Source organism: Scomber japonicus, chromosome 17, assembly GCF_027409825.1.
Source record: "Scomber japonicus isolate fScoJap1 chromosome 17, fScoJap1.pri, whole genome shotgun sequence".
NCBI lineage: Eukaryota > Metazoa > Chordata > Actinopteri > Scombriformes > Scombridae > Scomber > Scomber japonicus.
In genome coordinates this window covers 3,182,590-3,209,565 of record NC_070594.1, presented here as the reverse complement: position 1 = coordinate 3,209,565, position 26,976 = coordinate 3,182,590, and the positions used below count along the sequence as shown (strand labels likewise).

General features: G+C 39.9%; 2 protein-coding genes and 1 long non-coding RNA gene across 3 annotated transcripts in view; all 3 read right to left on the bottom strand.

Moving 5' to 3' along the window:
* Positions 1-26,976, bottom strand: part of LOC128377470 (NLR family CARD domain-containing protein 3-like) — a gene marked incomplete at its 5' end in the record, with an annotated part of 227,995 nt that overhangs the window by 140,371 nt on the left and 60,648 nt on the right. The window lies entirely within an intron of this gene.
* c17h1orf198 (chromosome 17 C1orf198 homolog) lies at positions 2,952-10,458 on the bottom strand. Its single transcript, XM_053337096.1, has 6 exons — positions 10,141-10,458; positions 7,875-7,925; positions 7,332-7,457; positions 6,220-6,387; positions 4,626-5,063; positions 2,952-3,143 (listed from the first exon to the last, which is right to left on the bottom strand). Exons 1-6 carry the CDS (start codon positions 10,444-10,446, stop codon positions 3,087-3,089), a joined length of 1,146 nt encoding a protein of 381 aa, XP_053193071.1. The 5' UTR covers positions 10,447-10,458; the 3' UTR covers positions 2,952-3,086.
* Positions 13,891-14,397, bottom strand: LOC128377206 (uncharacterized). The gene is made up of 4 exons (XR_008323297.1): positions 14,315-14,397; positions 14,198-14,229; positions 14,056-14,112; positions 13,891-13,916 (listed from the first exon to the last, which is right to left on the bottom strand). It is a non-coding gene; the product is annotated as an uncharacterized LOC128377206 (long non-coding RNA).

Below are 26,976 nucleotides of genomic sequence, written 5' to 3'. Positions count from 1 at the left end.
GGGGGGGGGGTTTAAAAGGAGGAGAGGAGTGAGGTGTTGGCGAGGAGCTGAAGCTGTAACAGGTTGCCATGGAGACGGCGGGAGTTTCCATGAGTCAGACTGTGAGATGTGGTTGACTCGAGGCAAAGCTGCAGGCACTGAGCTCTACTTTAACTCTACACACTGCTTACAGGGAATATACACGCAGGAATAAAAGCACATGAAGAAGAAATAAAACACATGAAGAAGAAATGAGTCCTAGAAGCAGGTAGAAATAAAAGCACATGAAGAAGAAATGATCATAGAAGCAGTAGAAATAAAGGCACATGAAGAAGAAATAAAATCACATGAAGAAGAAGAAATGAGTCGTATAGAAGCAGGTAGAAATAAAAACACATGAAGAAGAAATGAGTCATTAGAAGCAGGTAGAAATAAAAACACATGAAGAAGAAGAAATGAGTCGTAGAAGCAGTAGAAATAAAAACACATGAAGAAGAAATGAGTCATTAGAAGCAGTAGAAATAAAAACACATGAAGAAGAATGAGTCGTAGAAGCAGGTAGAAATAAAAGCACATGAAGAAGAAATGAGTCATAGAAGCAGGTAGAAATAAAAGCACATGAAGAAGAAATGAAGTGTTTAACATGCTGTAACTGTGCAAACACACTGCTAACTATAAATAAGTAGAAGGTTTAAACTGTAACAGACGATCAAATGTTCCCATTATCTGAAAGAGTTAACAGCATTAAAACATTTTAAACATATTAGTATTATATTATTATATTATATTATATTATTTAAAAGCAGCTGGAGTTAAAGTAGTAGAAGTTTTAGTGTTTTGAACTGAACATTAAAAGCTGAGTCGTCTCATATCTGCATTAAATGTTAAATTAACTTCTTTACGTCTTAATTTACCGTAAACTCTGGACTACAGAGACCTGATTAAAAGCCGCATGCTGTCATTTTAGAAAGAAAATCTATTTTGTAACTTTTGTACAAGCTGCACCGGATTATAAACTGCAGGTGTCCCACGTTGTAATATGAGATATTAGCTAGGGCTGGTCCGGCGATGCCTGACAGCCATCACCGCAACCCCCCCCTCCACCTCCTCTCTCTGACTACACACATTTAGGGCGCACTAGGCAATCGTACCATGCCCAAGCACGTTTGCCCCTAAAGTCCGGATTATTTGGCTAGTGTGAGTGCACGTGTACCCTGCTTGAGGGAGAAGGAGCCAATTTTCCGGGAATCCATCGACAATGTTTTAAAAGGCAACACTAGCTGAGCCCTGGGTTAGGGTTAGGGTTGGGGGGGCGGGGGGGCAGGGTTAGGGTTAGGGTTAGGGTCATTTCAAGCAACTCTAAATGCAACGTGGAGACATTATGCATATGGGTTCCCAATCCGACCATTTATTGTGTATTATTTTATCATTATTAAGACAAAAGAACTCAGTGTATGTCCATGGACATTATAATAAATAGACTATAGGCTTAATATTAGTTTACATCCAGCGTGCTGCGTGGACTTCATTACATCTGCTGCACCGCTGCTACAATTATCAAATGGTAAGTTTATTATCTGTGACTGTGACCCTCATAAAAGTAATATTTTATGAATCTGCATTATATAAACTAACCAAATTCATTAAAGTCATTAACCCTTTATAGGGCACTCATTGAAATACTTAAGGAAGGAAGGAATGATGGAAGGAGGAAGGAAGGAAGGAAGGTAGGAAGGGAGGGAGGAAGGAAGGAAGGCAGGACAGAAGGACGGAGAGAAGGAAGGTAGGAGGGAGGGAGGAAGGAAAGAGAGAAGGAGGGAGGAAGGAAAGGAAGGAAGGAAGGAAGGAAAGGAAGGAAGAAGGAAGGAGGGAGGAATGATGGAAGGGAGGGAGGAAAGGAAGGAAGGAAGGAAGGAAGGAAGGAAGGAAGGACAGAAGGACGGAGAGAAGGAAGGTAGGAGGGAGGGAGGAAGGTAGGGGGGAGGAAAGAAAGAGAGAAGGAGGGAGGAAGGAAGGAAGGAAGGAAGGAAGGAAGGAAGGAAGGAAGGAAGGAAGGAAAGAAGGAAGGAAGGAAGGAAGGAAGGATATTTTGGGATATTTACAGAAGTTACCAAATATAATTATTTGCCCAATAAAGAGTTAAGCTAAGTCTGACTGTTACTGGAGTAATCTACCTGGTTCTGTCAGGGTTAGGGGTTGGGGGGGGGTCAGGGTCAGGGTTAGGGTTAGGGGTTGGGGGGGGGGGGGGTCAGGGTTAGGGTTAGGGGTTGGGGGGGGGACAGGGTCAGGGTTAGGGTTAGCTACTGAGTGAACTCTCCCGTTCTCTCTATGAATGAGTCAGAACAACAATGTTTATCAAACATGAAGCAAAGTGATAAAATAATAAAGTACGTAACAACAACACCCACGAAAAAACCAAATGAACTTTTATCAGCTGCAGCGTAGTAAAAGCCTCAGTGTTCACAGTGTGGGGAAAAAAGTAGCAGCTTATAGTCCAGAGTTTACGGTATGTGTTTAAAAATGTCTATCTTATTTATTTTCTACATCTGAAAATGTTTAACTGCCAAAACAAAGAAAAGTAACGCCACCCTTTTTTTTTTTTTTGCAGTTTTAGTTCCAAAAACAAGAAGAATAATTATTTTAGCAGCTAGATAAAAAACATTTAATTATTAGTTTTTAATATTTTATGTTTATCAGCTGCAGCAAAGACTGAATATGATGAAATGAAAGATCAGCTGCAGCAGTGTGAATGCACAGTGGGAGTGGGGGGCAGGAGGGGGGGGGGGGGGGGGGGGGCAGGAGGATATTTGGCAACTATAAAACTCTAAAGATTGAACCTTAATCACTCTTAAAGGGAGGGGGTGTTGGGGGAGGGGCAGAGGGGGGGTTGGGGGGGTATTTGGCAATAATCTATAAAACTCTAATCACTCTTAAAGGTGGTGGGAGTATTGGGGGGGGGGGCAGATGGGGGGGGGGTGCCTTAACAAGCCACTGAGGGTGATTACAGACATGATGAGTGCGGTCCTTCTTCAGAGTGATGAAGATGATGATGATGATGATGGTGATGATGGTGATGGTCCGTTCAGAGCAGCGACCCGTCTCCATGGTTACCAGTTGTCTAAGAAGTCGAACCCAGTCTTCAGGATGTTGCTGCTTGTGTTGAACTGAAGGAAAGAAGAAGAAGAAGAAGAAAGAGAGAAATGATTAAAACACTGGAGATGATTTACCTTTACTTTCATTTCCTGAATAATCTGAATTATTAATATTTAAAGTCATTATTGGACTTATTTCATTGGGTTTATTTTATTTCATACCATCAGCCATCACACCTCCTCCTCCTCCTCCTCCTCCTCCTCCTCATATATTATATATTTATTATTTATTATAGATCATATTTGGACATTGGTTTTAATCGTACTCAGTATTTCCCCCAATAAACTTACTCTACAATATATTCATTATATCTATATTTCACTTTTTATATATTTATGCTCTGGATCCTTCTAGTTTATTATTTTACAATCTTTAGAAATATAAAAATGCTAAAATGATCCAGTTCCAGATGTTCCTCATGATTCATGTAACACTGGAAAACTAAAACCAAACTAGACTTTGGGTCAGAATCTGAAGAGCATGTAAAGGGTTAATAGTTTTAATAAGATAGTAGTTATGAGGATGTATTTTTATGACTTTTTAGAGCTGTAAAAACATGTTAAATGTTCTTTTATTCTGAAATTTGATGACCTGATCTAAAGTGACCCAAAATGCACTAAAATTAAAATATTTGAAAATGTTATACTGGGTCAGATTATCTCCGTATCTATGTCCATGTGTTTCAGTGAAATAAATAGTTAATAGTTTTAATAAGATAGTAGTTATGAGGATGAAGACTGATGGCTCTAATGGTTCTACAATAAACCCCACACTTCCAGAAAGCTCTGCTCATTTTACCTTCACATAGAAAATAACATTTAACCACCAAAAAGAGATGAAAACATGATTAAAAGAGACAAAGAACATTAAAAACTACAAAAAATATACATAGAAATGACTAAAAGGAGACTTAAATTGACTAAAGAAAACTAAAAACTACCAAAAAATAGACATAAAAATGACTAAAATCAACCTACAGTTAGTTTGAGTCACAGCTGCCATCTAGTTACCATGGTAACGTAGAGATGGAGAGACTAAAGAGACTCAAAACTGTTTTGACTGTTCCTTCTTTCCTCCCTTCATTCCTTCTTTCCTTCCTCCATCCCCCTTCTTCCCTCCCTCACTCCTTCTTTCCTCCCTCCCTCTCCTTCCTTCCTCCCTCTCCTTCATTCCTTCTTTCCTCTCTCCCTCTACCTTCCTTTCCTTCCTTCCATCCATCCTCTCTCCCTCTACCTTCCTTTCCTCTCTCCCTCTACCTTCCTTTCCTTCCTCCCTCTACCTTCCTTTCCTCTCTCCCTCTACCTTCCTTTCCTTCCTTCCATCCTTCCTTCCTTCCTTCCATCCTTCCTTCCTCCCTCATTCCTTCTTTCCTCTCTCCCTCTACCTTCCTTTCCTCTCTCCCTCTACCTTCCTTCCTCCCTCCTTTCTTTCCTTCCTTCCCTCCTTCCTTCCCTCCTTTGACCCCCCTGAGTTAAAGGGTGAACAGAGCTCACCTGGGAGAAGGTGGGGCTGTTGGGTGACGCCTCCTCCTCCTTCTCCTTCTCCTTCTCTCTCTTCTCCTTCTTCCTGTCCTTCCTGTCGGCGGTGGGGGGGGGCTGGGGGGGGGTCTTGCTCATCATGGCGGGGGAGAAGACTTCGTCGTGTGTGTTTCCGGCGGAGGGCAGCGTGCTCTGAGACCGCTCCCACCCCGCCACCGACGACGACACGCTGACGGGCGGCGCCGGGCTCGGGGAGATGGAGATGGAGGCCGGCGTGGCGCTGACGGCGACCGGGATGGGCACGGGGACGGAGAGGGGCACGGAGGGGGGCACGGAGAGGGGGAGGGGGGGCTGAGGGGCCGGGGGTTTGGGAGCTCGCTGCTTGGTGGACCTGCTGGAAGCCGGAGGATGCAGGTCTGCTGGATCCGGATCCTTGGAGGGAAGCGAGGTCTCCTAGGCAACAGATGATGGGAGATTTATTTATCTGCAGCAGGAGGGGGGGTGGGGGGGGGGGGGGTCACACTCATCTTCATTTAAGGCCAACATACTACACAATTTAATCTAATGTGGGCAGGAAGGAAGGAAGGAAGTAAGGAAGTAAGGAAGGAAGGAAGGAAGGAAGGAAGGAAGGAAGGAAGGAAGGAAGGAAGGAAGGAAAGAAAGAAAGAAAGAAAGAAAGAAAGAAAGAAAGAAAGAAAGAAAGAAAGAAAGAAAGAAAGAAAGAAAGAAAGAAAGAAAGAAGGAAGGAAGGAAGGAAGGCAGGAAGAAAGAAAGAAAGAAAGGAAGGAAGGAAGGAAGGAAGGCAGGCAGGCAGGCAGGAAGGAAGGGAGGAAAAGAAGGAAGAGTAGACAGGAATAAAAAACGGAAGGAAGGAAGGAAGGAAGGAAGGAAAGAAGGGAGGAAAAGAAGGAAGAGTAGACAGGAATAAAACACGGAAGGAAGGAAGGAAGGAAGGAAGGAAGGCAGGAAGGCAGGAAGGCAGGAAGGACGGAAGGACGGGAGGAAAAGAAGGAAGGGTAGACAGGAATAAAAAACGGAAGCAAGGAAGTAAGGAAGGAAGGCAGGAAGGAAGGAAGGAAGGAAGGAAGGAAGGACTACTACTATAATAATACTACTAATAATAGTAATTAAAGGTGCAGGTGAGGTCGAGTGAGGTCAGAGTGAGTGAGGCCAGAGTGAGGTCAGAGTGAGTGAGGTCAGAGTGAGGTCAGAGTTGAGTGAGGTCAGAGTGAGTGAGGTCAGAGTGAGGTCAGAGTGAGTGAGGTCAGAGTGAGGTCAGAGTGAGGTCAGAGTGAGTGAGGTCAGAGTGAGTGAGGCCAGAGTGAGGTCAGAGTGAGTGAGGTCAGAGTTGAGTGAGGTCAGAGTGAGTGAGGTCAGAGTGAGTGAGGTCAGAGTGAGGTCAGAGTGAGGTCAGAGTGAGTGAGGTCAGAGTGAGTGAGGTCAGAGTGAGTGAGGTCAGAGTGAGGTCAGAGTGAGGTCAGAGTGAGTGAGGTCAGAGTGAGTGAGGTCAGGGTGAGGTCAGAGTGAGGTCGAGTGAGGTCGAGTGAGGTCAGGGTGAGGTCAGGGTGATGTCAGAGTGAGGTCAGAGTGAGGTCGAGTGAGGTCAGACCTGTCTCAGGTACGAGGGCAGAGACTTCTCTCCTTTCTCCAGAGACTTGATCTGACTCGGAGTCAGAGACGTGAAGTCATTCTGTTCTCCTTCCAGTCGGGATCGCTCAGCGCTGATCTTCCAGAAGGACGACTCCTCCTCCGGTCTGCGGCTCTCGCTCACACACACCTGCACACACACACACACACACACACACACACACACACACACAGAGACACACAGAGACACACACATACACACGTTTCAGTTCATTTATAGAAACACTGAATTAAACATGATCACAGCCTCAGAGGAAGTTATTTAAAGCTTTTCCAGATGAACGTCGATTAAATCAGCTGTTTTTATTATTAAACTTCATTAATGAGTCTAAATATCTTTTAATCTGTGCTGTATAAACTTAAGATGAGATCACGTCAAAGTAAAACATAAAGAGCATCAATAAAAACAATAAATAATCATAAGAACTCGGGCTGTCAGCATTAACGTTAATTTCTTTTAATCTCATTTTAATGTTGCAAGCCTTTTTGTCCCTTCTCCTCCTCCGTAGACGGCTCCTCTAGCTGTAGCGCTATGCTTTGAAGTGGCCTCCTGCAGTAAACCTACCGCGCTGATGGAAAGTAAGAGAGCTACTGGACTTTTGAACGGCTTGTTTAACTTTAAAACACTTCCAGACGCTTCAGTTGACAAGTCAAAAGTAAAATGCAACCTGTGTCAAACGGAGTTTAACTACCACCGGAGTACGTGGAGTTTGAGTTAGCACCTCCACGCTAAACACCCAGGTGCAGCCAAGCCAGCCTCAGCTCCACCAAAGGACCATTTTGGAGTGTGGGAGTCGCAGCAGAGCCATGATTGATTCCCAGTTAAGACACTCTGGTAAGAAATGCTTTACATTATGGGCTTAAAACTGCCTTCAAATGGAAAATAACAGGATTTTAAACATGCTATTCAAAACGCCATTAATCGTGATTAATTATGGAAATTCTGCGATTAATCTCGATTAAAAAAATTAATCGTTCTTGCTTATTATTTATTGTTCATTATTCTGGTTTTGCTGCAGTAATAATGTAATTTCCCCACAGTGTGATTAAGTATTAAGTATGAGCTCCTCGGACCTTGTTTCCTGGCGTGTTCTTGCCCAGCTGACTCTGGTGAGGAAGCTTGGTGGGCTTGGAGTCGCTCTGAGACGACGCTGTGATCGGATCCACTGAACCCAACGTCAGGCTGAACTCCAGCTGGCTCTGAAACGTTAAATACACAGATCATTCATCCATTCATCCATCCATCCATCCATTCATTCATCCATCCGTCCATCCATCCATCCATCCATCCATTCATTCATCAATTCATCCATTATCATCCATCCATCCATCCATTCATTCATCCATTATCATCCATCCATTCATCCATTATCATCCATCCATTATCATCCATCCATCCATCCGTCCATCCATCCATCCGTTCGTCCGTCCGTCCATCCATCCATCCATCCATCCATCCATTGATCCATTCATTAATTCCTTCATCCATTAATTCATTCATCCATCCATTCATCCATCCATCCATTCATTCATCCATCCTAACCCAATTATCTGATTCAGCTTTTTAAATATGAATATTTGCTGCTAATAAAAATATAAAGGGAGCGTTGTTCTTACCCTGGTTTCCCATGAGAAGGGCGCAGAGTGCTCGTCCTGCCACGTGATGTCCTACACACACACACACACACACACACACACACACACACACACACACACACACACACACGTTAGTCTATGTGGTACTCCCCGTGTCCTTCTTCACAATGATGTCACTAACTTTATCATGTTACAGTTAAACAGTTCAGAAACTTTAGTAACAATAAACAATTCATTTAAATTTAAAAATAACACATAACCAATCATAGGTGAAAATGAATAATGATCTGTGTGTATCCCATCACTAGTGAGCTGTCATCCCTGAATCATTTGGCTGTTTGATTAATAATCTGGATTTAAGAACTTCAAATGTGGTTAAAATAATAAAATTAATTAATCTAAACATCTTCTCAAAGTCAGAAATAAGTCCTGACTGTTTTAAACATGTTTTTTAAATGTGATGTTTCGGTCTAACCAGTAACCGTGTTATCTGGTGCCCTCAGTCACCAGTTAACACGGTCACGGTTTACACCGAAACACCGTGTTAAAAACTGCGTTAACACAGTCAGGGTTTATTCTGTTAACTGTTGAACTTGTTTTTTTAATACAGTGTTTCGGGGTAACCAGGGACGGTTCTAGGGCCAACAGGGGCCAGTGCCTCCATAACTCTGAGTCCGGACCCCCTATGGCCCCTCCAATGAAGAGTCTGCATTAATAATAAAATGACAGATTCATTGTGATGATTTTGTACTGAGGTCGTATGTGTGTGTATGTAACTGGTTTAACTAGTGACTGGTTTAACTGGCGCCTCCTAGTCACCAGTTAACACGGTCACTGTTTACACCGAAACACCGTGTTAAACCATCCATCCATCCATCCATCTTCTTGCCGCTTATCCGGGGTCGGGTCGCGGGGGCAGCAGCCTAAGCAGGGAAGCCCAGACTTCCCTCTCCCCAGCCACTTCGTCCAGCTCTTCCAGGGGGACCCCGAGGCGTTCCCAGGCCAGCCGAGAGACATAGTCTCTCCAGCGTGTCCTGGGTCTTCCCCGGGGTCTCCTACCGGTGGGACGTGCCCTGAACACCTCACCAGGGAGGCGTCCGGGAGGCATCCTGATTAGATGCCCGAGCCACCTCATCTGGCTCCTCTCGACGTGGAGGAGCAGCGGGTCTACTCCGAGCTCCCTCCGGATAACTGAGCTTCTCACCCTATCTCTAAGGGAGAGCCCAGCCAGCCTACGGAGGAAGCTCATTTCGGCCGCTTGTACCCGCGATCTTGTTCTTTCGGTCACTACCCAAAGCTCATGACCAGAGGTGAGGGTAGGAACGAAGATCGACTGGTAAATCGAGAGCTTCGCCTTTCGGCTCAGCTCTCTCTTCACCACGACGGATCTGTGCAGAGTCCGCATTACTGCAGACGCCGCACCGATCCGCCTGTCGATCTCCCGTTCCATCCTTCCCTCACTCGTGAACAAGACCCCGAGGTACTTGAACTCCTCCACTTGAGGCAGAATCTCATCCCCGACCCGAAGAGTGCACTCCACCCTTTTCCGGTTGAGGACCATGGCCTCGGATTTAAACCAGTCAGGCTTTATTATTCTAAATGTTATAAATGTGGTTTTTACATGTCAGGGTTCCCACATGTTTCATAACAGCGTCACCAGTTAACACGGTTAACACCAGTTAAACCGGACACCAGTTACAACGGACACCATTTAAAACGGACACTAGTTAACATGGTCACCAGTTACAACGGACACTAGTTAACATGGTCACCAGATAAACCGGACACCAGTTACAACGGTCACCAGTTAACACGGTTACCAGTTAACACGGACACTAGTTAACATGGTCACCACCAGTTAAACCGGACACCAGTTAACACGGTTAACACCAGATAAACCGGACACCAGTTAAAACGGACACTAGTTAACATGGTCACCAGTTAAAACGGACACTAGTTAACATGGTCACCAGTTAAACCGGACACCAGTTGCAACATACACCAGTTAACACGGTCACCAGTTAATATGGACACCAGTTAATATGGACACCAGTTACAACGGTCACCAGTTACAACAGACACCAGTTAACACGGTCACCAGTTAAAACGGTCACCAGTTAAAACGGTCACTGTTTACACCGTAATACTCTACTGGGGCCGTGCTTTAAAAAAAACAAAAACAACACCGTGACGTCAGCACGCATATCTGAGCGTCTACGTGGCCGCTCCCGCTGAGACAAACGTCCACAAACACATTAAAAACATCGTTAAAGCTCCGCGTCCGTACCTCCTCCCCGAAGTGAACCATCTTCTGCCCGGTTTGGAGCAGCAGCTTCGGGTAACACACCACCTCCGGCCGCTCCAGCCGGTGCGCTGCATACCGGGCTCGAACCTGCGGGTCCATCATCCAGCTGTCGATGGCGCTGTCCTGCTCCTCCGGGCTCATCTTGTCCCAGGACGAGCCGTGTTTGCTCTTTATCTTCTCCCGCTCCTGCATGATCTTCCTGGCCATGGAGTTGATGGAGGAGAAGTACTCCAGCTTCTTCTCCTCCATCCTGTGCGCGTCGAGCCCCGCGACGGTCGCGGCCGCCATCTTCAGCTTCTTTATGCTTCTTCTTCTTCGTTGGTTCTTATTGGAGGTTATCAAACAGCTGTTAGGCGCTTTACCGCCACCTGCTGACCTGAAACGAGGAATTACAGTATGGACATTGGACATAGTGGTGTGACGGCGCTACAGACTTAGAGATGGCTCAGAAAACAACAACAATTATAATAATAATGATAACAGTGATAATAATAATAGTAATAATAATATAATCTATCTATCTAATACATTTGATTTATGAAGCACTTTACATTTGATATCAAAACAGTTAAAAACACAAAACAAAAACAGCTTCTCTTTTTAATTATCATTCTTCGTTTGTTTTTATTGAAGGTTATCAAACAGCTGTTAGGCGCTTTACCGCCACCTGCTGACCTGAAACGAGGAATTACAGCATGGACATCGGACATAGTGATGTGACGGCAATACACACTTAAAGATGACTCAGAAAACAACAATAATAATACTAAACTACATACAATAACAGGTGAAACGTGAAAGTCGTGTCTTGTTACTGCTTGACTAAAGTGAGAATGATTTTATAAAATACTGCAGTAAGTAAGTAAAAAACGTTAAAACCAATAAATATTTAATTACAACACTAACACATTTAAGTGGGTGACTGCAAGTTTATCAACCAAAATGTATGATATAATGTATTTTGCTAATTTATATTCCAAACAGCCTCCTTTACACACAGTGCTATTAGTTAACTCATTACAGCCCCTTCTGGACCAACAAAGCTTTTACAACAAAGAATCCTGAAAAATCATCAGAGAGAGAGAGAAAGGAAAGATGGTGAATCTGCTGTTGTAGGTTTCCAAAACACTCAACACAATTATCAGATTTTTTACATAAATGAGGGTCTGTTGTAACTTTATTAGAGAATAAAGTATTCACACAACGCTTTGGCAAAACTGTATCTGATTATGGTGATGTGGTGTGGGACATAAGCTGTGGTGGAAGTACAGTAACAAGAAGAGGGACTTTGGCACTAAAAACACTGTAATGTGTAAGACTCATTCAAACCAAACACATGTTGGACTCCTGATAAACATGTTAACAACAAAGCATCAAAGAAAGTCTTAAAGTCTAAATTGAAACCTAAATTCTTCTACTTGAAGCAAATTTAAGGGAGTTAAATGAGTGAAAACATGAGAAAAGGATGAAAAATAATGCAGAAAAGGACACTTGATAAAATCCACACTGTGCTTCTTACATAACTAGAGATAAAATCCACATTTGAATATGTTTGACAAACTAAAACTAAAATGTCTTTATTTGATGAATAACAACAAAACATTAACAGAGCCAAGATGTCAAAGTGATCTTATGATTCTTTCTTTATGTAAAGAATTCATCTATTCATGTAAAACTGAGACGATATTAATGATATAAGAGTCAGGGAGTCGTTTCTCTGGTGAGCTGATGTTGGTGTGGAAGTGGTTGATCAGTTCACTGTTGCACAATCATCGTAATCATCATCTTCATGGTTCATCTCCTGTGAAAAACAACACAAAGAAACACAAAGTCTGACACACTCAAGCTGAAAACTGACAAATCACAACCGCACTGCTTTGACCTTTAAGTTTCTGCTGCTGCACATTCAACACAATCACAAATAATCTCACATATACAATAGATCAATTTGAAAGAGTCTCAAACACCCAGATTTTCCTCCCAGCTGACTGTTGAAGTTTAAAAAGTGAACACAGGTCACAGTGGAGTCAGCAGACCCTGAACGCACCATCAGATATTTACCTGACTGGCTGCTGGACCTGAACGCCTCGCTGTTCTCCTTCTTACTGAGTAAGAAACCTGCACAAACACAAACAGTGAGACATTCACAGTCCTGCATTACAGTAACATGGATGTTATTAGTTTAAATTATTCTCACATATACTGTCTCACATAAAATGTGTATTATCCATTAAACTCTCTTAATGCAGTTGACAGTTAATCTCTGCACTAACCTGCATACAAAACCACAACACTTCTGCTTTCCAGTGCAGTGTTTCAGTGTCAACGGACTTTCCCATCTATAATCAGAAGCTCTATTTACATCATTCTTTAGAAACCGGCTCACATTCACGTAATGTAAAGGACAGTATTTTTAGAGGTAATTCTTAATAAAATTGTAATTTCCAGGAACCTGGCTGAACCATCTAGGAACACAAAAACAAAACACTATCACAACTTTCTTCTTACTCTGCAGTTTGACACATTATAAACACTGATGTAAGCTGATCCAACGTTTTAGCAATAAAAACAACAGAATAGATTTAAGAAGGTTTGTAACAGGTTTCATCATATTGGATGTGGTTTTGTTGGAGGAGGACTACTCTCCACCACACACCTGTAGAAAACACTAAAATGCAGCTGATTAAAACCTGTTTGACACCACATCAACACAGAAGAGAGTCAAACTCCTACCAGAACTTGATGTGGTGAAACATAAAGTTACTGTACAAACAAACTAATGCGGTAATATTTTAGTGGTTTTGGTTCCTCATTCCAGTTAAAGATGTTTTCTAAGAACTGAGACGGAAATGTTTTGACCTAAATGTGGTTACAACATCAGCTGAACTGTGGAGGTTTTATCCTCTAATGATGACCACGTTTGCACCACAAGGCTCCTGAACACAAGCACTTTATGAACACATCAGAAAAACTGTTGCTCTTTGAACTCGTGGCAACATTTTGGGGTCACTCTCTTATTGAACTTTAACATAAACTGAGTAGAGACTTCCAGTAGTTCAGACAGGCACCTATAAGTTATAATAGAGTCACATGCTGCTAATACCTGTCAGTCATGGGTTGGGTCACATTACAGGCCCAACAATCGACCCTTGGTGTATTATTTAATATTTTCTATCTTACAAACATAATTTAAACCAAACTGAATGAATTGTAACAATGTCAGACGGAACACAAGAGAAAATGTTTCTTATAAACTTTATATCAATATTTATTGCAAATAATATTCACAGTTTACATCGAAGCCATAATACTGTGTTACAAAATACACCAAATATACTTCAGGTGATTATTAAGCAGTTTTTATTTGCAGATTATATAATTTTCAGTTATGAAAAAGAGACGCTGATAAGACTTAAAGCTCAGTCAACCACACTACAAAGTTGACAAAATATATTGGACTACCAGCAAAGATATAAATGAAAATGAATGTATTTCTTGTGTATGCAAAGAGATTAAATAATAAAAAAAAATAAAAAACTCAAGCAAAGCTACAACTACAAAAGCAACGAGTCAAATCTTCAAATTGACTCTACATTGTTAAGCTGGAAGCCAATTTTAAGATTTTTAACATCTAAAAAGAGTCAAAATGATTCTAGATAATTAACTTTGTGATGAGATAATATTTAATTACAGTTTGTTTTGGTTAAGTTGGTGATGTCGGTGTGGACGTTTTCATATTCATTTTTATCCTGATGCACCTGATGATGAAAAACAAGATTCTGAGTAAAAATGCAACAAATAAATGATGAATTCACCCCAAACTCCCAGACTTTCCTCCCAGCTGAACACAGGTCACAGTGGAGTCAGCAGACCCTGAACGCACCATCAGATATTTACCTGACTGGCTGCTGGACCTGAACGCCTCGCTGTTCTGCTTCTTACTGAGTAAGAAACCTGCACAAACACAAACAGTGAGACATTCACAGTCCTGCATTACAGTAACATGGATGTTATTAGTTGATTTTATACATCAGCTCACAGTGTGGTCATCAGGTGGTCTCTGGTTCCCTGCTAAACAAATCAGAGCAACATTTCAGCTCTAAACTTACAGTTTGTGTTAATCAGACTGAACAAAGGTTGGTGAACATTTTCTCACCTCGAGCTCTGAAGAGAAGAACAGTAACAACAGTGATGAGGACGAGTTCAGCCACATGCAGCACCAACATTATGAAGCTCAGAGCAGAACAATCTGCATAAACTGAGGAGTCTAAATCACAGAAACAACATCAAGTAAAGGAAGTTTGGACATGTGAAATATTTTGGCAGGTTTTCATATTTAAGAAGCAGGTTGATGTGAGCTGTGGAAACAGAGGCCATGGAAATAACAGATTAGATCCATCATATGAAAAGTGTCGTCTCAGCACAAAATGACATTTCCATTTCCAAAGTTATATTTCTGTTATGAGATGGTCAATCTGTAAAGTTTAAACATGATTTCTTACCTTTTTCTTTTGTTTTATTTAAAGTTGTTGCTGTTGATGATTTCATTACTTCAGTGGTTTGTGTCATTGGTGTTGTTGCATCATTTCCTGGATCAATGAACAAAGATAAATTATTTATTTTAAAAACTACACAGTGAGAAAACACCTCATGTTTATCATCTGCAGGGACTAAACATATTTTCCTAAATAAAACCTCAAAATACATCAAATACAGTTTGTTATACCATAATAAAGTGATTTTAAATAGTTTGTCATCTTCTCACCTGACAGCTGAGGACTGAAGTCATACCGCTGCACTCGGCTGCTGCTGACATCTACAACTTCACACTGCAAAAACTCATAATTTGATGTGTAAATAAAATGAGAAGTCAACAAGAACATAGCAGCTGAACAGGAAGACCGTGACGTCTTTGCATCTCTGGTATTCATGTCCCAGTCTCTTCCTTTATACAGCCACCTCACTGTGTGACTGCAGTGATCATGTATCGACACAGAGCAGTTTAACTTCACCTCATCAGAGTCCTTATGTTCAGTCACTGGTGAAGATGGAGATATTGTGAGAGAAAGACAACAAGAGAATAAAATGAACTTCATCACTGTAATCATAATTATTGTAATGTTTCAGTATATTGTTCTAACAAGACAGTTTGAGCTGAAAACGTTATGATGTAAATACTCACTGATAACAACAGAGACAAAAACCAGAGAGTCTCTAACTTGCTGACTTAATCTGTCGGACTGTGTGCAGATGTACCCACCAGCATCCTCAGCTGTGATCTTCTTTATAACCAGAGAACAGTCGGCTGTAACACTCAGTCTGTCTGATTTAGCTTTGGCTGTTTCACCAATCTGCCCAAGTTCCACCAGCTCTACTGCTGATGAGTTTGCTGAATTAATGAAGGTCCAGGTAGTACCGTTACATTTATCCTGATCAGTCATCACATCTTCACAATACAAAGTGACTTCATCTCCATCTCTGACAGTGATGTCATGTCCAGTGACTGCTTGTACTGTTGACAATTTGAGAGAGAAAAGTGATAAATGAACTGAAATAAGAAGATGACTGTAGTGTGAATGTTACAAACAGCGTATTTGACTGTCAGTAAAATGGTTATTAAATAAAGTAATACTGCTAATAAAGCAGACTTACCTGTAAGCTGAAGGCCCAGAATCAGAAATAAAAACATTTGAATCCCTCTGAGTTCAACCATCATGCTTCTTTGTCTTTCTCTCTGTCTTCTTCTCTCACTCTCAGCTCTCAATGTGCAGAAATAAACTATCTACTTCTCTTTAATAAGCAAAGTGTCTCCTCCTCTTATTTCTATAACTTGCAAGTTATCAGACTGTAACTTGTTGTAGGTGGAGCGTATTAGCTTCCCTTCTTAATGCTCAAAGTTTTTTGCATTTTATGAGCATATATATATATAATATATATATGTGTGTGTATATGTGTATATATATATATAGGCAGGTCTTTTCTCGAGTTAGCGACCTACCAGCCAATCAGAAAAGAGTATTTCTTGTTGCCGGGTAAATTCAGAATATAAATTCTTATTGTTGTTGTTTCCCGCTGCAAGCATGTTCTCTAGTCTGTGTAGAGCTCTATCTACCCAAACTACCCACAACTGAATAACGTACAACCTCTGTACCTATTACAACTTATGCATGTAAGACTCACTGCTAACAACAGACAGATGAATGTTCAACCTTGTTGTTGTCTTCATCTGTTGTACTGTTTGCAGATGTAAAGACCAGCATCCTCAGCTCTCAACTCTTCACTTTCACCAATCTTCCCCTGTCTAACTACTACTACTGCTCTTGTGTTTATTGATCGACCAAAGAGCCAGTTAGGACTGTCATATGCTGATCGGTTATCATACTTTAACAAGGAAAAGTCACTTCATCTCCATCTCTGACAGTGAAGAAACCCCCTCTGGTTACTGCTGTAGAGAAGATGAGAGAGAAATAATGACAATAAAAAGAAATAAAAAATATTACTAATAATGTCTATGATCACTGATCACACGTTTAGATACAACAAAATGTTACAAATGTGCCTCATCCTTAGATTGAATGACTTTGTTAAACTCAACATTCACCTTGTTAGAAAACTACTTGACTGTGTTGATAATAAAATGATAAAGAAACATTAAAGATATTAAGAATTCATCTTTCTGTATATGTTACATGTTTTTACCAGTAAACTGAAGCAGCAGTGTCTGAAATAAATGCATTTTATTCCATCTGTTCCATTTCATTGCTTCTTGTAAACAAGTCAGGCATCTACTTCCTGTAATTAACAACCAAAATGTATGATATAAGGTATTTTGCTCATTTATATTCCAAACAGCCTCCTTTGCACACAGTGCTATTAGTTAACTCACTACACCCCTTGCTGGACAAATGAAGCTTTTACAACAACAAAAAAACCCTAAAAAACACAAACTTGAATGTATAAAATGAGAGAAGTAACGTGACAATGTTATTTAGCTAAATTTAAATGATCAGTTATCAATGTAAAAATAAAAGTAATGAGAAGAGCTGTAACTATACTGTGGTCTCTGATTGGTTGGGTTTGGTGACAGTAGTGTAGAGGTTGCTGAGATCAGTGGAGGCTCCAGCATAAGAGGAGGAAGCCTTCACAGTGCTGTAGGTCACTGCATCATCATCATCATCATCATCAACATCATCATCATCATCATCACACATACATTTTACATCATGAGACGCCACAGAACACAAGTCAATGCAGCATCCAACAACACTAAAACACCACAGTCAGTGATATACAATCATGATCACACAGTGCAACACAAAGTAAAGTAACACAATCAAGGCTGAATTACTAACTGGACAAAGCAGGCCACTAGCCAGGGGCCCCAGACTCCTAGGGGCCCCAAAAAAAGTCCAGTTTGACTCCATATTATTTGTGATTTGTGATCTAATTAATCACAAATTTGAATCACTGAAGCACAAACTATGACAGCTCCTCCGTAGTTCATCTTGTGATCCTGGTCATCAAGATTGACTCTGTTTCAAAACGTCATTTGATTGGTTTAGTTTAAATTGTGTTTCGTGTTTTATCAAACTGCACACAGAAAACTGAGGGAAAGGTGGTATTATTTGAATCTGGTATTTATTAATCTAGTGATGAAGGACAAAAGAGAGTCGACTTTAGATTCGATACTTTCTTTTCTGTCTTGTTTTTATGACTGAAGAACAGATGAAGGAGGATACAGTATCCCACAGCCTCATATTCTAGATAGGACTGAAAGCATTTATGTTTTCCTCCTGGTGAGTTTTCATTTCTCCATCCATTCTGAACATATGTTATATATATTATGTGTTAAGTTATGAAACATTACTATTTTCTTTTGGCTAGAAAGGAAATGTATTGTAGGTGCTTTCAGTCCTGTTTAGAACACAGAGTAGTGGTACACTTTTTGCCATCTTGTGGCCAAAATGAGCATTACAACATCAAACATGAATAAAAATCCACATAAACACAAGACAGAAAACTATTTAAATCAGACTTATGAATTGAATCTTCAGAAATAAAATAAAAACTACTCACATGGTTTTCAGGGCTTCCAAAGAAAGAAAATGAAACATTAAAAACATTCTAGCTGCAGATTTCTGTTCTGTTCTTGCTGCTAAACTAGAAGATAATTCACTTTTTACTCTTTATTCTGTCCTGGCAGATAAGTCACTTCTATTGTTAGACAGAGAGTAACACAAACACTCAGTAGGATTGACTCCACATTGAGTGTGATTTACTGCTCATATTATCCTAATACTTTCTCCATCTTTACAAGTTTTCAACAAAGGTCAGTATATTTCTTTTTTACAGGCTTGCTAATCAGGTACGTATCCTCACTACAGGTAACCATGGTAACCAAGGTAACCAAACAACATATTTTACAGCAGGATTCACTCACAGGTAAATGAATGAGGTGTAAAATGCAGCAAATGCCAATAAACCCACGTAATAATTCACCAACCAACATGAATGAGGCTTAACAATGTGTTAACTCAGCCTATGGAGACTAGCTAAACTCATGCTAACAGTTAGCTTCACGATCAGGACTTGCGTGTTTAACCCGGTTTTACACATGAAAATAAATGCTTTTAATACTATTCTGATGCACACAACATTATAACCAACGTAAATAGTAACTATATTCACTGATAGATCTACTCCAAGGATCATAAACACTCAGCCTGCATGTGCACTGGTCGACTGTGCTGCTTAGACTGAATAATACCACAATCACCACCAGAGGGCGCTTATGTTACTCAAACATTGACAGCAGTCGGAGCATTACTGTTGTTTCTTTTACCCAAAGCTTAGTTTTCTTCTTTTATTGTTTGTTCAACATTTCAAAGATAATCCAGTCCAATCTCAAAATACTGATTTGCAAATATTCTACTGTGAGGAGCATCAGGAAACACTCGGCCATGTACTCAGACATGTTTGAACTCACTGACTGAATAATATCTTTACCCTCAGACAAGCATCAGTCTGACATTACTGCTTTATTCATTTAAAAAAATCATGTTTTTCAAAAAAGGAAGGAAGGTGAATCTGCTGTTGCAGGTTTCCAACACACTCAACACAATTATCTGTTGTAACTTTATTAGAGAATAAAGTATTCATACAACGCTTCAGCAAAACTATGTGATTATGGTCATGTGGTACGGAGCCTGACTTGTGGTGGAAGTATAGTAACAAAAAAATGACTTTGGCACTAATAAATGCATCTCATCTTCTGTTTTCAGCTCATTAAACTCATCGCAACAACAAACAGCATACCGAGCCGTGTCAATTTAAGTTTAAGTTTAATAAAGTTCTAAATTAATTTTTCTTCTTATCTGAATCAGAAACAACATTTGAATCCATCTGAATTTACCCATCATGCTTCTCTCTCATTAATATCTGCTTCTCTGAAGTAAAGTGCTGTGTTGAGATAAGGCATCTTCTTCCTGTGTCACTTCCTCTGCATTGCTCTGCTGCATGTTAAGTTCAGACATTTGGACAGTTATATTATTTTGATCTTTAGGCTTTAAAATAATGAATACTGCATCAAAGTGCCAAGTCTCAGCTTTAATTTGAGTAGTAACTGTCCAAATACTTCCTTTCTGGACTGAATGTAGGCAGTGATCAGCTGTTTGTCTCTGACTTTCTTTCAGCCAGAAACTGGTTAAAGTTAACACATTTATCTCTGACAGTGTAGTTCTCCTTCGTCCACGGTGAATGACGGACACATTTCTGGATCAGTAATGTGACGGGCAACCAGCACTAAAGAGATCAGAGGTCAGAGGTCACAGCTGTCTGACAAAGATCCTGTGAAACTGGGATGTAATCATGAATCACAAGCTAAAGAGATATGTTTCTGCATTCAGAGCAGCCATATTAAACTATATTAAGATGCAACAAGTTCACACTGTGTTCGTTCCCACGGTGTGTCTGTGACAGTGTGTCTGACCTTCTAAAAATGAGAAGAGGAAGTTGAAAGTATGAAGATTGTTCATTGAGATAATATTTGCGGTCACACCACTCTTCTTAGAAAACACAGAGACATGCTAGTTCATCTGAGTTCAACCACCGTGCTTCACCGTCTCTGTCCTTCTTCGTCTTCAGCACAAGAGATGAGATACCATCAGCCATCAGACTGCTCAACACCACAGCTCCCACTACCTCCCACTCCACTGACTACTGGGATTAAGACTCAAACTATCCAACTCACAGTTAAACAGACTGATGCTGCACATGTACAACAGAATGCACCAGTGTATTTACCTTAGCTTGCTACTGTATGTAAGTCCCAGGAACATTGCACATAAAGATATATCTCAGATTTCTGCACATTGCACATTTAATGTTCTCTGTATAACTGTACAATCATACAGAGAACAATAAGAGATTATTCTTTATATAATCTCAGGAACTTCTGCATGTTGCACATTTATATATTGCAGATTTATTTAGATCCAGTTTACTGCATATAGTATTTATTTTGTCCTATTTGTGTTATTTATTGTTGATTCTATTTTTAGTACACTTTCACCCCTCCACTTTACTGCTGTGTCCATTTGAGTTTCTATACTCTAATACTCTTCCTTTCTGCATATAGTGTTTATTAGAACACAGACAGGATTCATGGTGATGTTTAACAGCACACATGAACAGACTCTGACTCTTAATGCTCATGATGCTGCATGGTGATACTGTAGCTGCTGGATGCAACAGATAAGATGCTCGTTTAGTGATATGATGCATTTTAGTTCCTCGCTTCTTTTTTCCTATCTGAGAAATGAGATGTGTGAAGTGTTTTAGTGAGAATGTGGAAACAACAGCAGCACAACACATTTTGTACTTTAAATAATTACAAAACACAGTAAAATTAAATGGTAAATATTTGTTTATTTGCATATTATATTATTAAGAGATATAATAAAGAGAAGACTGTTAGTGACTGCAGGAAGACTCATTCAAACCAAACACATGTTGGACTCCTGATAAACATGTTAACAACAATGATAAATGAAAGTTAAAATGATTTCTTCTGTACACTTAAACATGAAACTGAGCATCAAAGAAAGTCTTAAAGTCTAAATTAAAACCTAAATTCTTCCACTTGAAGCAGATTTAAGGGAGTTAAATGAGTGAAAACATGAGAAAAGGATGAAGTAGAAAAGGACACTTGATAAAATCCACACTGTGCTTCTTACATAACTAGAGATAAAATCCACATTTGAATATGTTTGCCAAACTAAAAATAAAATGTCTTCATTTGATGAATAACAACAAACATTAACAGAGCCAAGATGTCAAAGTGATCTTATGATTCTTTCTTTATGTAAAGAATTCATCTACTCATGTAAAACTGAGACGATATTAATGATATAAGAGTCAGGGAGTCGTTTCTCTGGTGAGCTGATGTTGGTGTGGAAGTGGTTGATCAATTCACTGCACAATCATCGTAATCATCATCTTCATGGTTCATCTCCTGTGAAAAACAACACAAGAAACACAAAGTCTGACACACTCAAGCTGAAAACTGACAAATCTCAACCGCACTGCTTTGACCTTTAAGTTTCTGCTGCTGCACATTCAACACAATCACAAATAATCTCACATATACAATAGATCAATTTGAAAGAGCCTCAAACTCCCAGATTTTCCTCCCAGCTGACTGTTGAAGTTTAAAAACTGAACACATATCACAGTGGAGTCAGCGGACCCTGAACGCACCATCAGATATTTACCTGACTGGCTGCTGGACCTGAACGCCTCGCTGTTCTGCTTCTTACTGAGTAATAAACCTGCACAAACACAAACAGTGAGACATTCACAGTCCTGCATTACAGTAACATGGATGTTATTAGTTGATTTTATACATCAACTCACAGTGTGGTCATCAGGTGGTCTCTGGTTCCCTGCTAAACAAATCAGAGCAACATTTCAGCTCTAAACTTACAGTTTGTGTTAATCAGACTGAACAAAGGTTGGTGAACATTTTCTCACCTCGAGCTCTGAAGAGAAGAACAGTAACAACAGTGATGAGGACGAGTTCAGCCACACGCAGCACCAACATTATGAAGCTCAGAGCAGAACAATCTGCATAAACTGAGGAGTCTAAATCACAGAAACAACATCAAGTAAAGGAAGTTTGGACATGTGAAATATTTTGGCAGGTTTTCATATTTAAGAAGCAGGTTGATGTGAGCTGTGGAAACAGAGGCCATGGAAATAACAGATTAGATCCATCATATGAAAAGTGTCGTCTCAGCACAAAATGACATTTCCATTTCCAAAGTTATATTTCTGTTATGAGATGGTCAATCTGTAAAGTTTAAACATGATTTCTTACCTTTTTCTTCTGTTTTATTTAAAGTTGTTGCTGTTGATGATTTCATTACTTCAGTGGTTTGAGTCATTGGTGTTGCTGTTGATGTTTTCATTACTTCAGTGGTTTGAGTCATTGGTGTTGTTGCATCATTTCCTGGATCAATGAACAAAGATAAATTATTTATTTTAAAAACTACACAGTGAGAAAACACCTCATGTTTATCATCTGCAGAGACTAAACACATTTTACTAAATAAAACCTCAAAATACATCAAATACAGTTTGTTATATCAGAATAAAGTGATTTTAAACAGTTTATCATCTTCTCACCTCGTTTCTCACCTGACAGCTGAGGACTGAAGTCATGCCGCTGCACTTTTCCAGTGTCAACTTTTTTGAGTTCACACTGCAAAAACTCATAATTTGATGTGTAAATAAAATGAGAAGTCAACAAGAACATAGCAGCTGAACAGGAAGACCGTGACGTCTTTGCATCTCTGGTATTCATGTCCCAGCGTCTTCCTTTGTACAGCCACTTCACTGTATATCTGCACTGACTGTATATCGACACAGAGCAGTTTAACTTCACCTTATCAGAGTCCTTATGTTCAGTCACTGGTGAAGATGGAGACATTATGAGAGAAAGACAACAAGAGTAAAATGAACTTCATCACTGTAATCATAATTATTGTAATGTTTCAGTATATTGTTCTAACAAGAAAGTTTGAGCTGAAAACGTTATGATGTAAATACTCACTGATAACAACATACAGATAAACCAGAGAGGATTTATATTGTCCAGACTTGTCGTACTGTCTGCAGTAGTAATGACCACCATCCTCAGCTGTGACCTTCTTTATAACCAGAGAACAGTTCGCTGTAACACTCAGTCTGTCTGATTTAGCTTTGGCATTTTTACCAATGTGCCCACGTTTGATCAGCTCTACTACTGTTGAGTTTGGTGAATCATAGAAGCGCCAGGTAGTTCTGTTACATTTATCCTGATCAGTCATCACATTTTCACAGGGCAGAGTGGCTTCATCTCCATCTCTGACAGTCATGTAGATGGTTCTTTGTCCAGTTACTGCTGTTGAGAATTTGAGAGAAAAATGATAAATGAACTGAAATAAGACAGTAATGTAAATGTTAAAAACCCAACTTTTTAATTGACTGTCTAATTACAATGAAAGTTATTTATGAAGAGCTTTGTATCTTACCTGTAAACTGAAGGCCCAGAATCAGAAATAAAAACATTTCAATCCCTCTGAGTTCAACCATCGTGCTTCTTTGTCTTTCTCTCTGTCTTCTTCTCTCACTCTCAGCTCTCAATGTGCAGAAATAAACTATCTACTTCTCTTTAATAAGCAAAGTGTCTCCTCCTCCTATTTCTCTAACTTGCAAGTTATCAGACTGTAACTTGTTGTAGGTGGAGCGTATTAGCTTCCCTTCTTAATGCTCAAAGTTTTTTGCATTTTATGAGCAAGCATCTGTGATATCTTACATAATCTTATATCTGTTTTATATGTTACGTTATATCTATATATGTATATATTCTATTATATATTCTACAGAAAGTCACCACTGAAACCACAACACACTTCCTTTCTACTGCTGCATTTCATGCAATGCTTTTAAAACGTGACTCACATCCTGTACACAGGACATAGATTTACTTTTAAAGATAAATTATTTGTTTTTAAAATGATGTTTTCTGACAAATATCACATAACTGCAACATCTGATGAGCATAAACTAGTTTAAAGTATGTTGTGTGTCGACACAGAGCAGCTTAACGTCACTTTATCAGTGTCTTTATGTTCACTCACTGGTGAAGATGGAACAAAAAACACTAAAAACTGAGATTTCAGCTCATTCAAAACTCTGCAGCTCAGTAACTAACCAGAACCAAGAGGAGAGAACACATCAGTCCAGTTTTAGCTGCTCTGTAAAAGACAGATTAGCCACTGTGTCTTGACATTGTTGTTTTCTTGATTTCTGTCTGCAGTTGTAAAGACTATTGCTCCAGTGTAAGGGGAGGTCTGAATACTTATATAGACTTTAACCTATAGAAGCTGTTTTCTTTTCTGTTTTTTGATACTGCATACACATTTCCTGTATGATAATTATATATGGTCATGGTCAACTAATCTAATGGTGGCCTAAGACTTGTCAGAGAGGACTGTGTGTAAATAGCAGGAAAATCTGTCAAATTCAGTTAAAAATCTGACATTTCCACATCATCTTTTTCAGTGGACACACCTCAAAGTCCCTCATCACTTTACTTACAGTCCACAGATATACAGTACTGTGCTAAAGTCTTAGGCCACCATAGATTAGTTGTTTTAGCAATGCTATAATGACTATATATAATTATTAATCAGTGTCTTTATTAGAATACAGCCAGAAAATACAGGAAATGTGTACGATCAAATTTTCATTGTTGTGAAGTTTCCACCGTTTCTTTTCATTCAGAGGTTTAAAGTCAACTCACATAATAAGGATTATTGTTCCATTTCTAGGTTTGCATATCAAATAATAACAGGTGATAAATACTTTTAAAAAAGGTGCAAAAACAAGTAAAACATTAATACTACTAAATCTTTAATTACAACACTAACAGATTAAAGCGTCTGACAGAAAGTTGATCAAACAAAGTGTATGATATGATGTATTTTGCTCATTTATATTCCAAACAGCCTCCTTTGCACACAGTGCTATTAGTTAGTTAGCTCACTACACCCCCTGCTGGACAAATGAAGCTTTTACAACAAGAGCCCCATAAATAAACCAGTTTCACTCCATATTATTTGTTATGAAGCACAAACTATGACAGCTCCTCCATCGTTCATCTTGTGACCCTGGTTTTGAAGATTGACTCTATTTCAAAATGTCTTCACAGCTTTTCAGTGATAAGAAGAGAAAGAAGTGGATGAACACAACTTCCTAAAGAGCCACCCACTTCAGTCCTGATGTGTTTGATGCATTTAGTGAGCACAGCTGTTAAAGAGCTAACGGCTGCTGCTGCTTAGAAGAAGACTAAAACCAAATGCTGAGTCTACAGTTTTCTCCCAGCAGCAGTCGAACATTAAACGGCCTCAGATAGCAAGTGAAACCTGCACTTACTCCTCACCTCTTCTCCTGTCTGCTCCTGTAGTTACTCCTCCCCTCCTCCTTATCTCTCATATATTCCTCATCTCTTCTCTCTTCACCTTCTCACCTCTCCTCCTCCTCTCACCTGTCGTCTACTTTCGACTTGCAAGTGAAAGGATTTTTTTCTCTTAATTGTATGCAAAATTAATATCACATTTCTAAGTTAATTACAACATTAATCTAATAAATAAATCTTGATTTATATAGTGCCAAATCACAACTCTTTAATTTAAATTAATTCAAAGAGACCCAACATTCCCATATGAGCAGCACTTGGTGACAGTGGCAAGAAAAAACTCCCTTTTAACGGGAAGAAACGCTTCCTGTAACCATCAATGGGTTTCTTACACCTTTTTGACTAGGTGCCAATAATTTTGTCCAGTCCATTTTTTTAGTCCTGTGTGAAATGTTATCAGGTTTGTTTTTTTGTGTTGTTCCAACGCAAACAAAAGAAATACACATGAATACCAAAACATTTATAATTATGATTTTCTGGGAGAGGTGTGGTGTGGTGTAAGATCCTGATTAAATGGAATAACTAACAGCTGCTAGATGCTGCTCCAAGAAAACTTTACTCAAGTGAATATCAGAGTCAACAGTTTTTACACATCGATTCAGTCCAGAGGAGATCATTTCACTACTTCTAATAGAAACTATATTCTGACATTAAAGCACAGTCAGTGATCCAAATGAAACCAGAGTGAAACCTCGTCCATCATCAACATTTAAACACAGGAAGCTGCTGTCACTTCCTGTTTCTATTGTTCACTGGTGAACAGAGTGAACAGTGATTTCAGCAGCTGTCTTCAGTCAGCAGGGTGACTGTTTGTCTCCACAGGAGGAGACTCCCACTCTGACAGAGGACACAGAGACAATGAGGAACCAGACCAAACTGTAAACCCAGCATACAGAGGTTCAGTGAATGTGGTGTTGAAGGTGTGGAGGTGGATCAGTGTGTCAGAGGAGACTCTGTAGAAGGACAGAGTGCCAGCAGGACAGTCCACATACACTGCTACTCTGTTAGAGACAGAGGAGGAGGAGGAGGAGGAGGAGGAGGAGGAGGAGGAGGGGGAGAAGGAGGGGGAGAAGGAGGAGGAGATGGATGTTTCTCTCTTATTGTGCCAGACAGAGAAACCATCATCAGAGCAGATCAGACTCCAGGACTGATTGTTATATCCAAACACACAGGCATAATCTTTTCCTTTCCTGCTGATTCTTCTGTAACTCACTGATATATAAACTCTTCCTCTCCACTCAACCTCCCAGTAACAGCGACCAGTCAGATCAGTTCTACACAGAAGCTGAGGCCAGCAG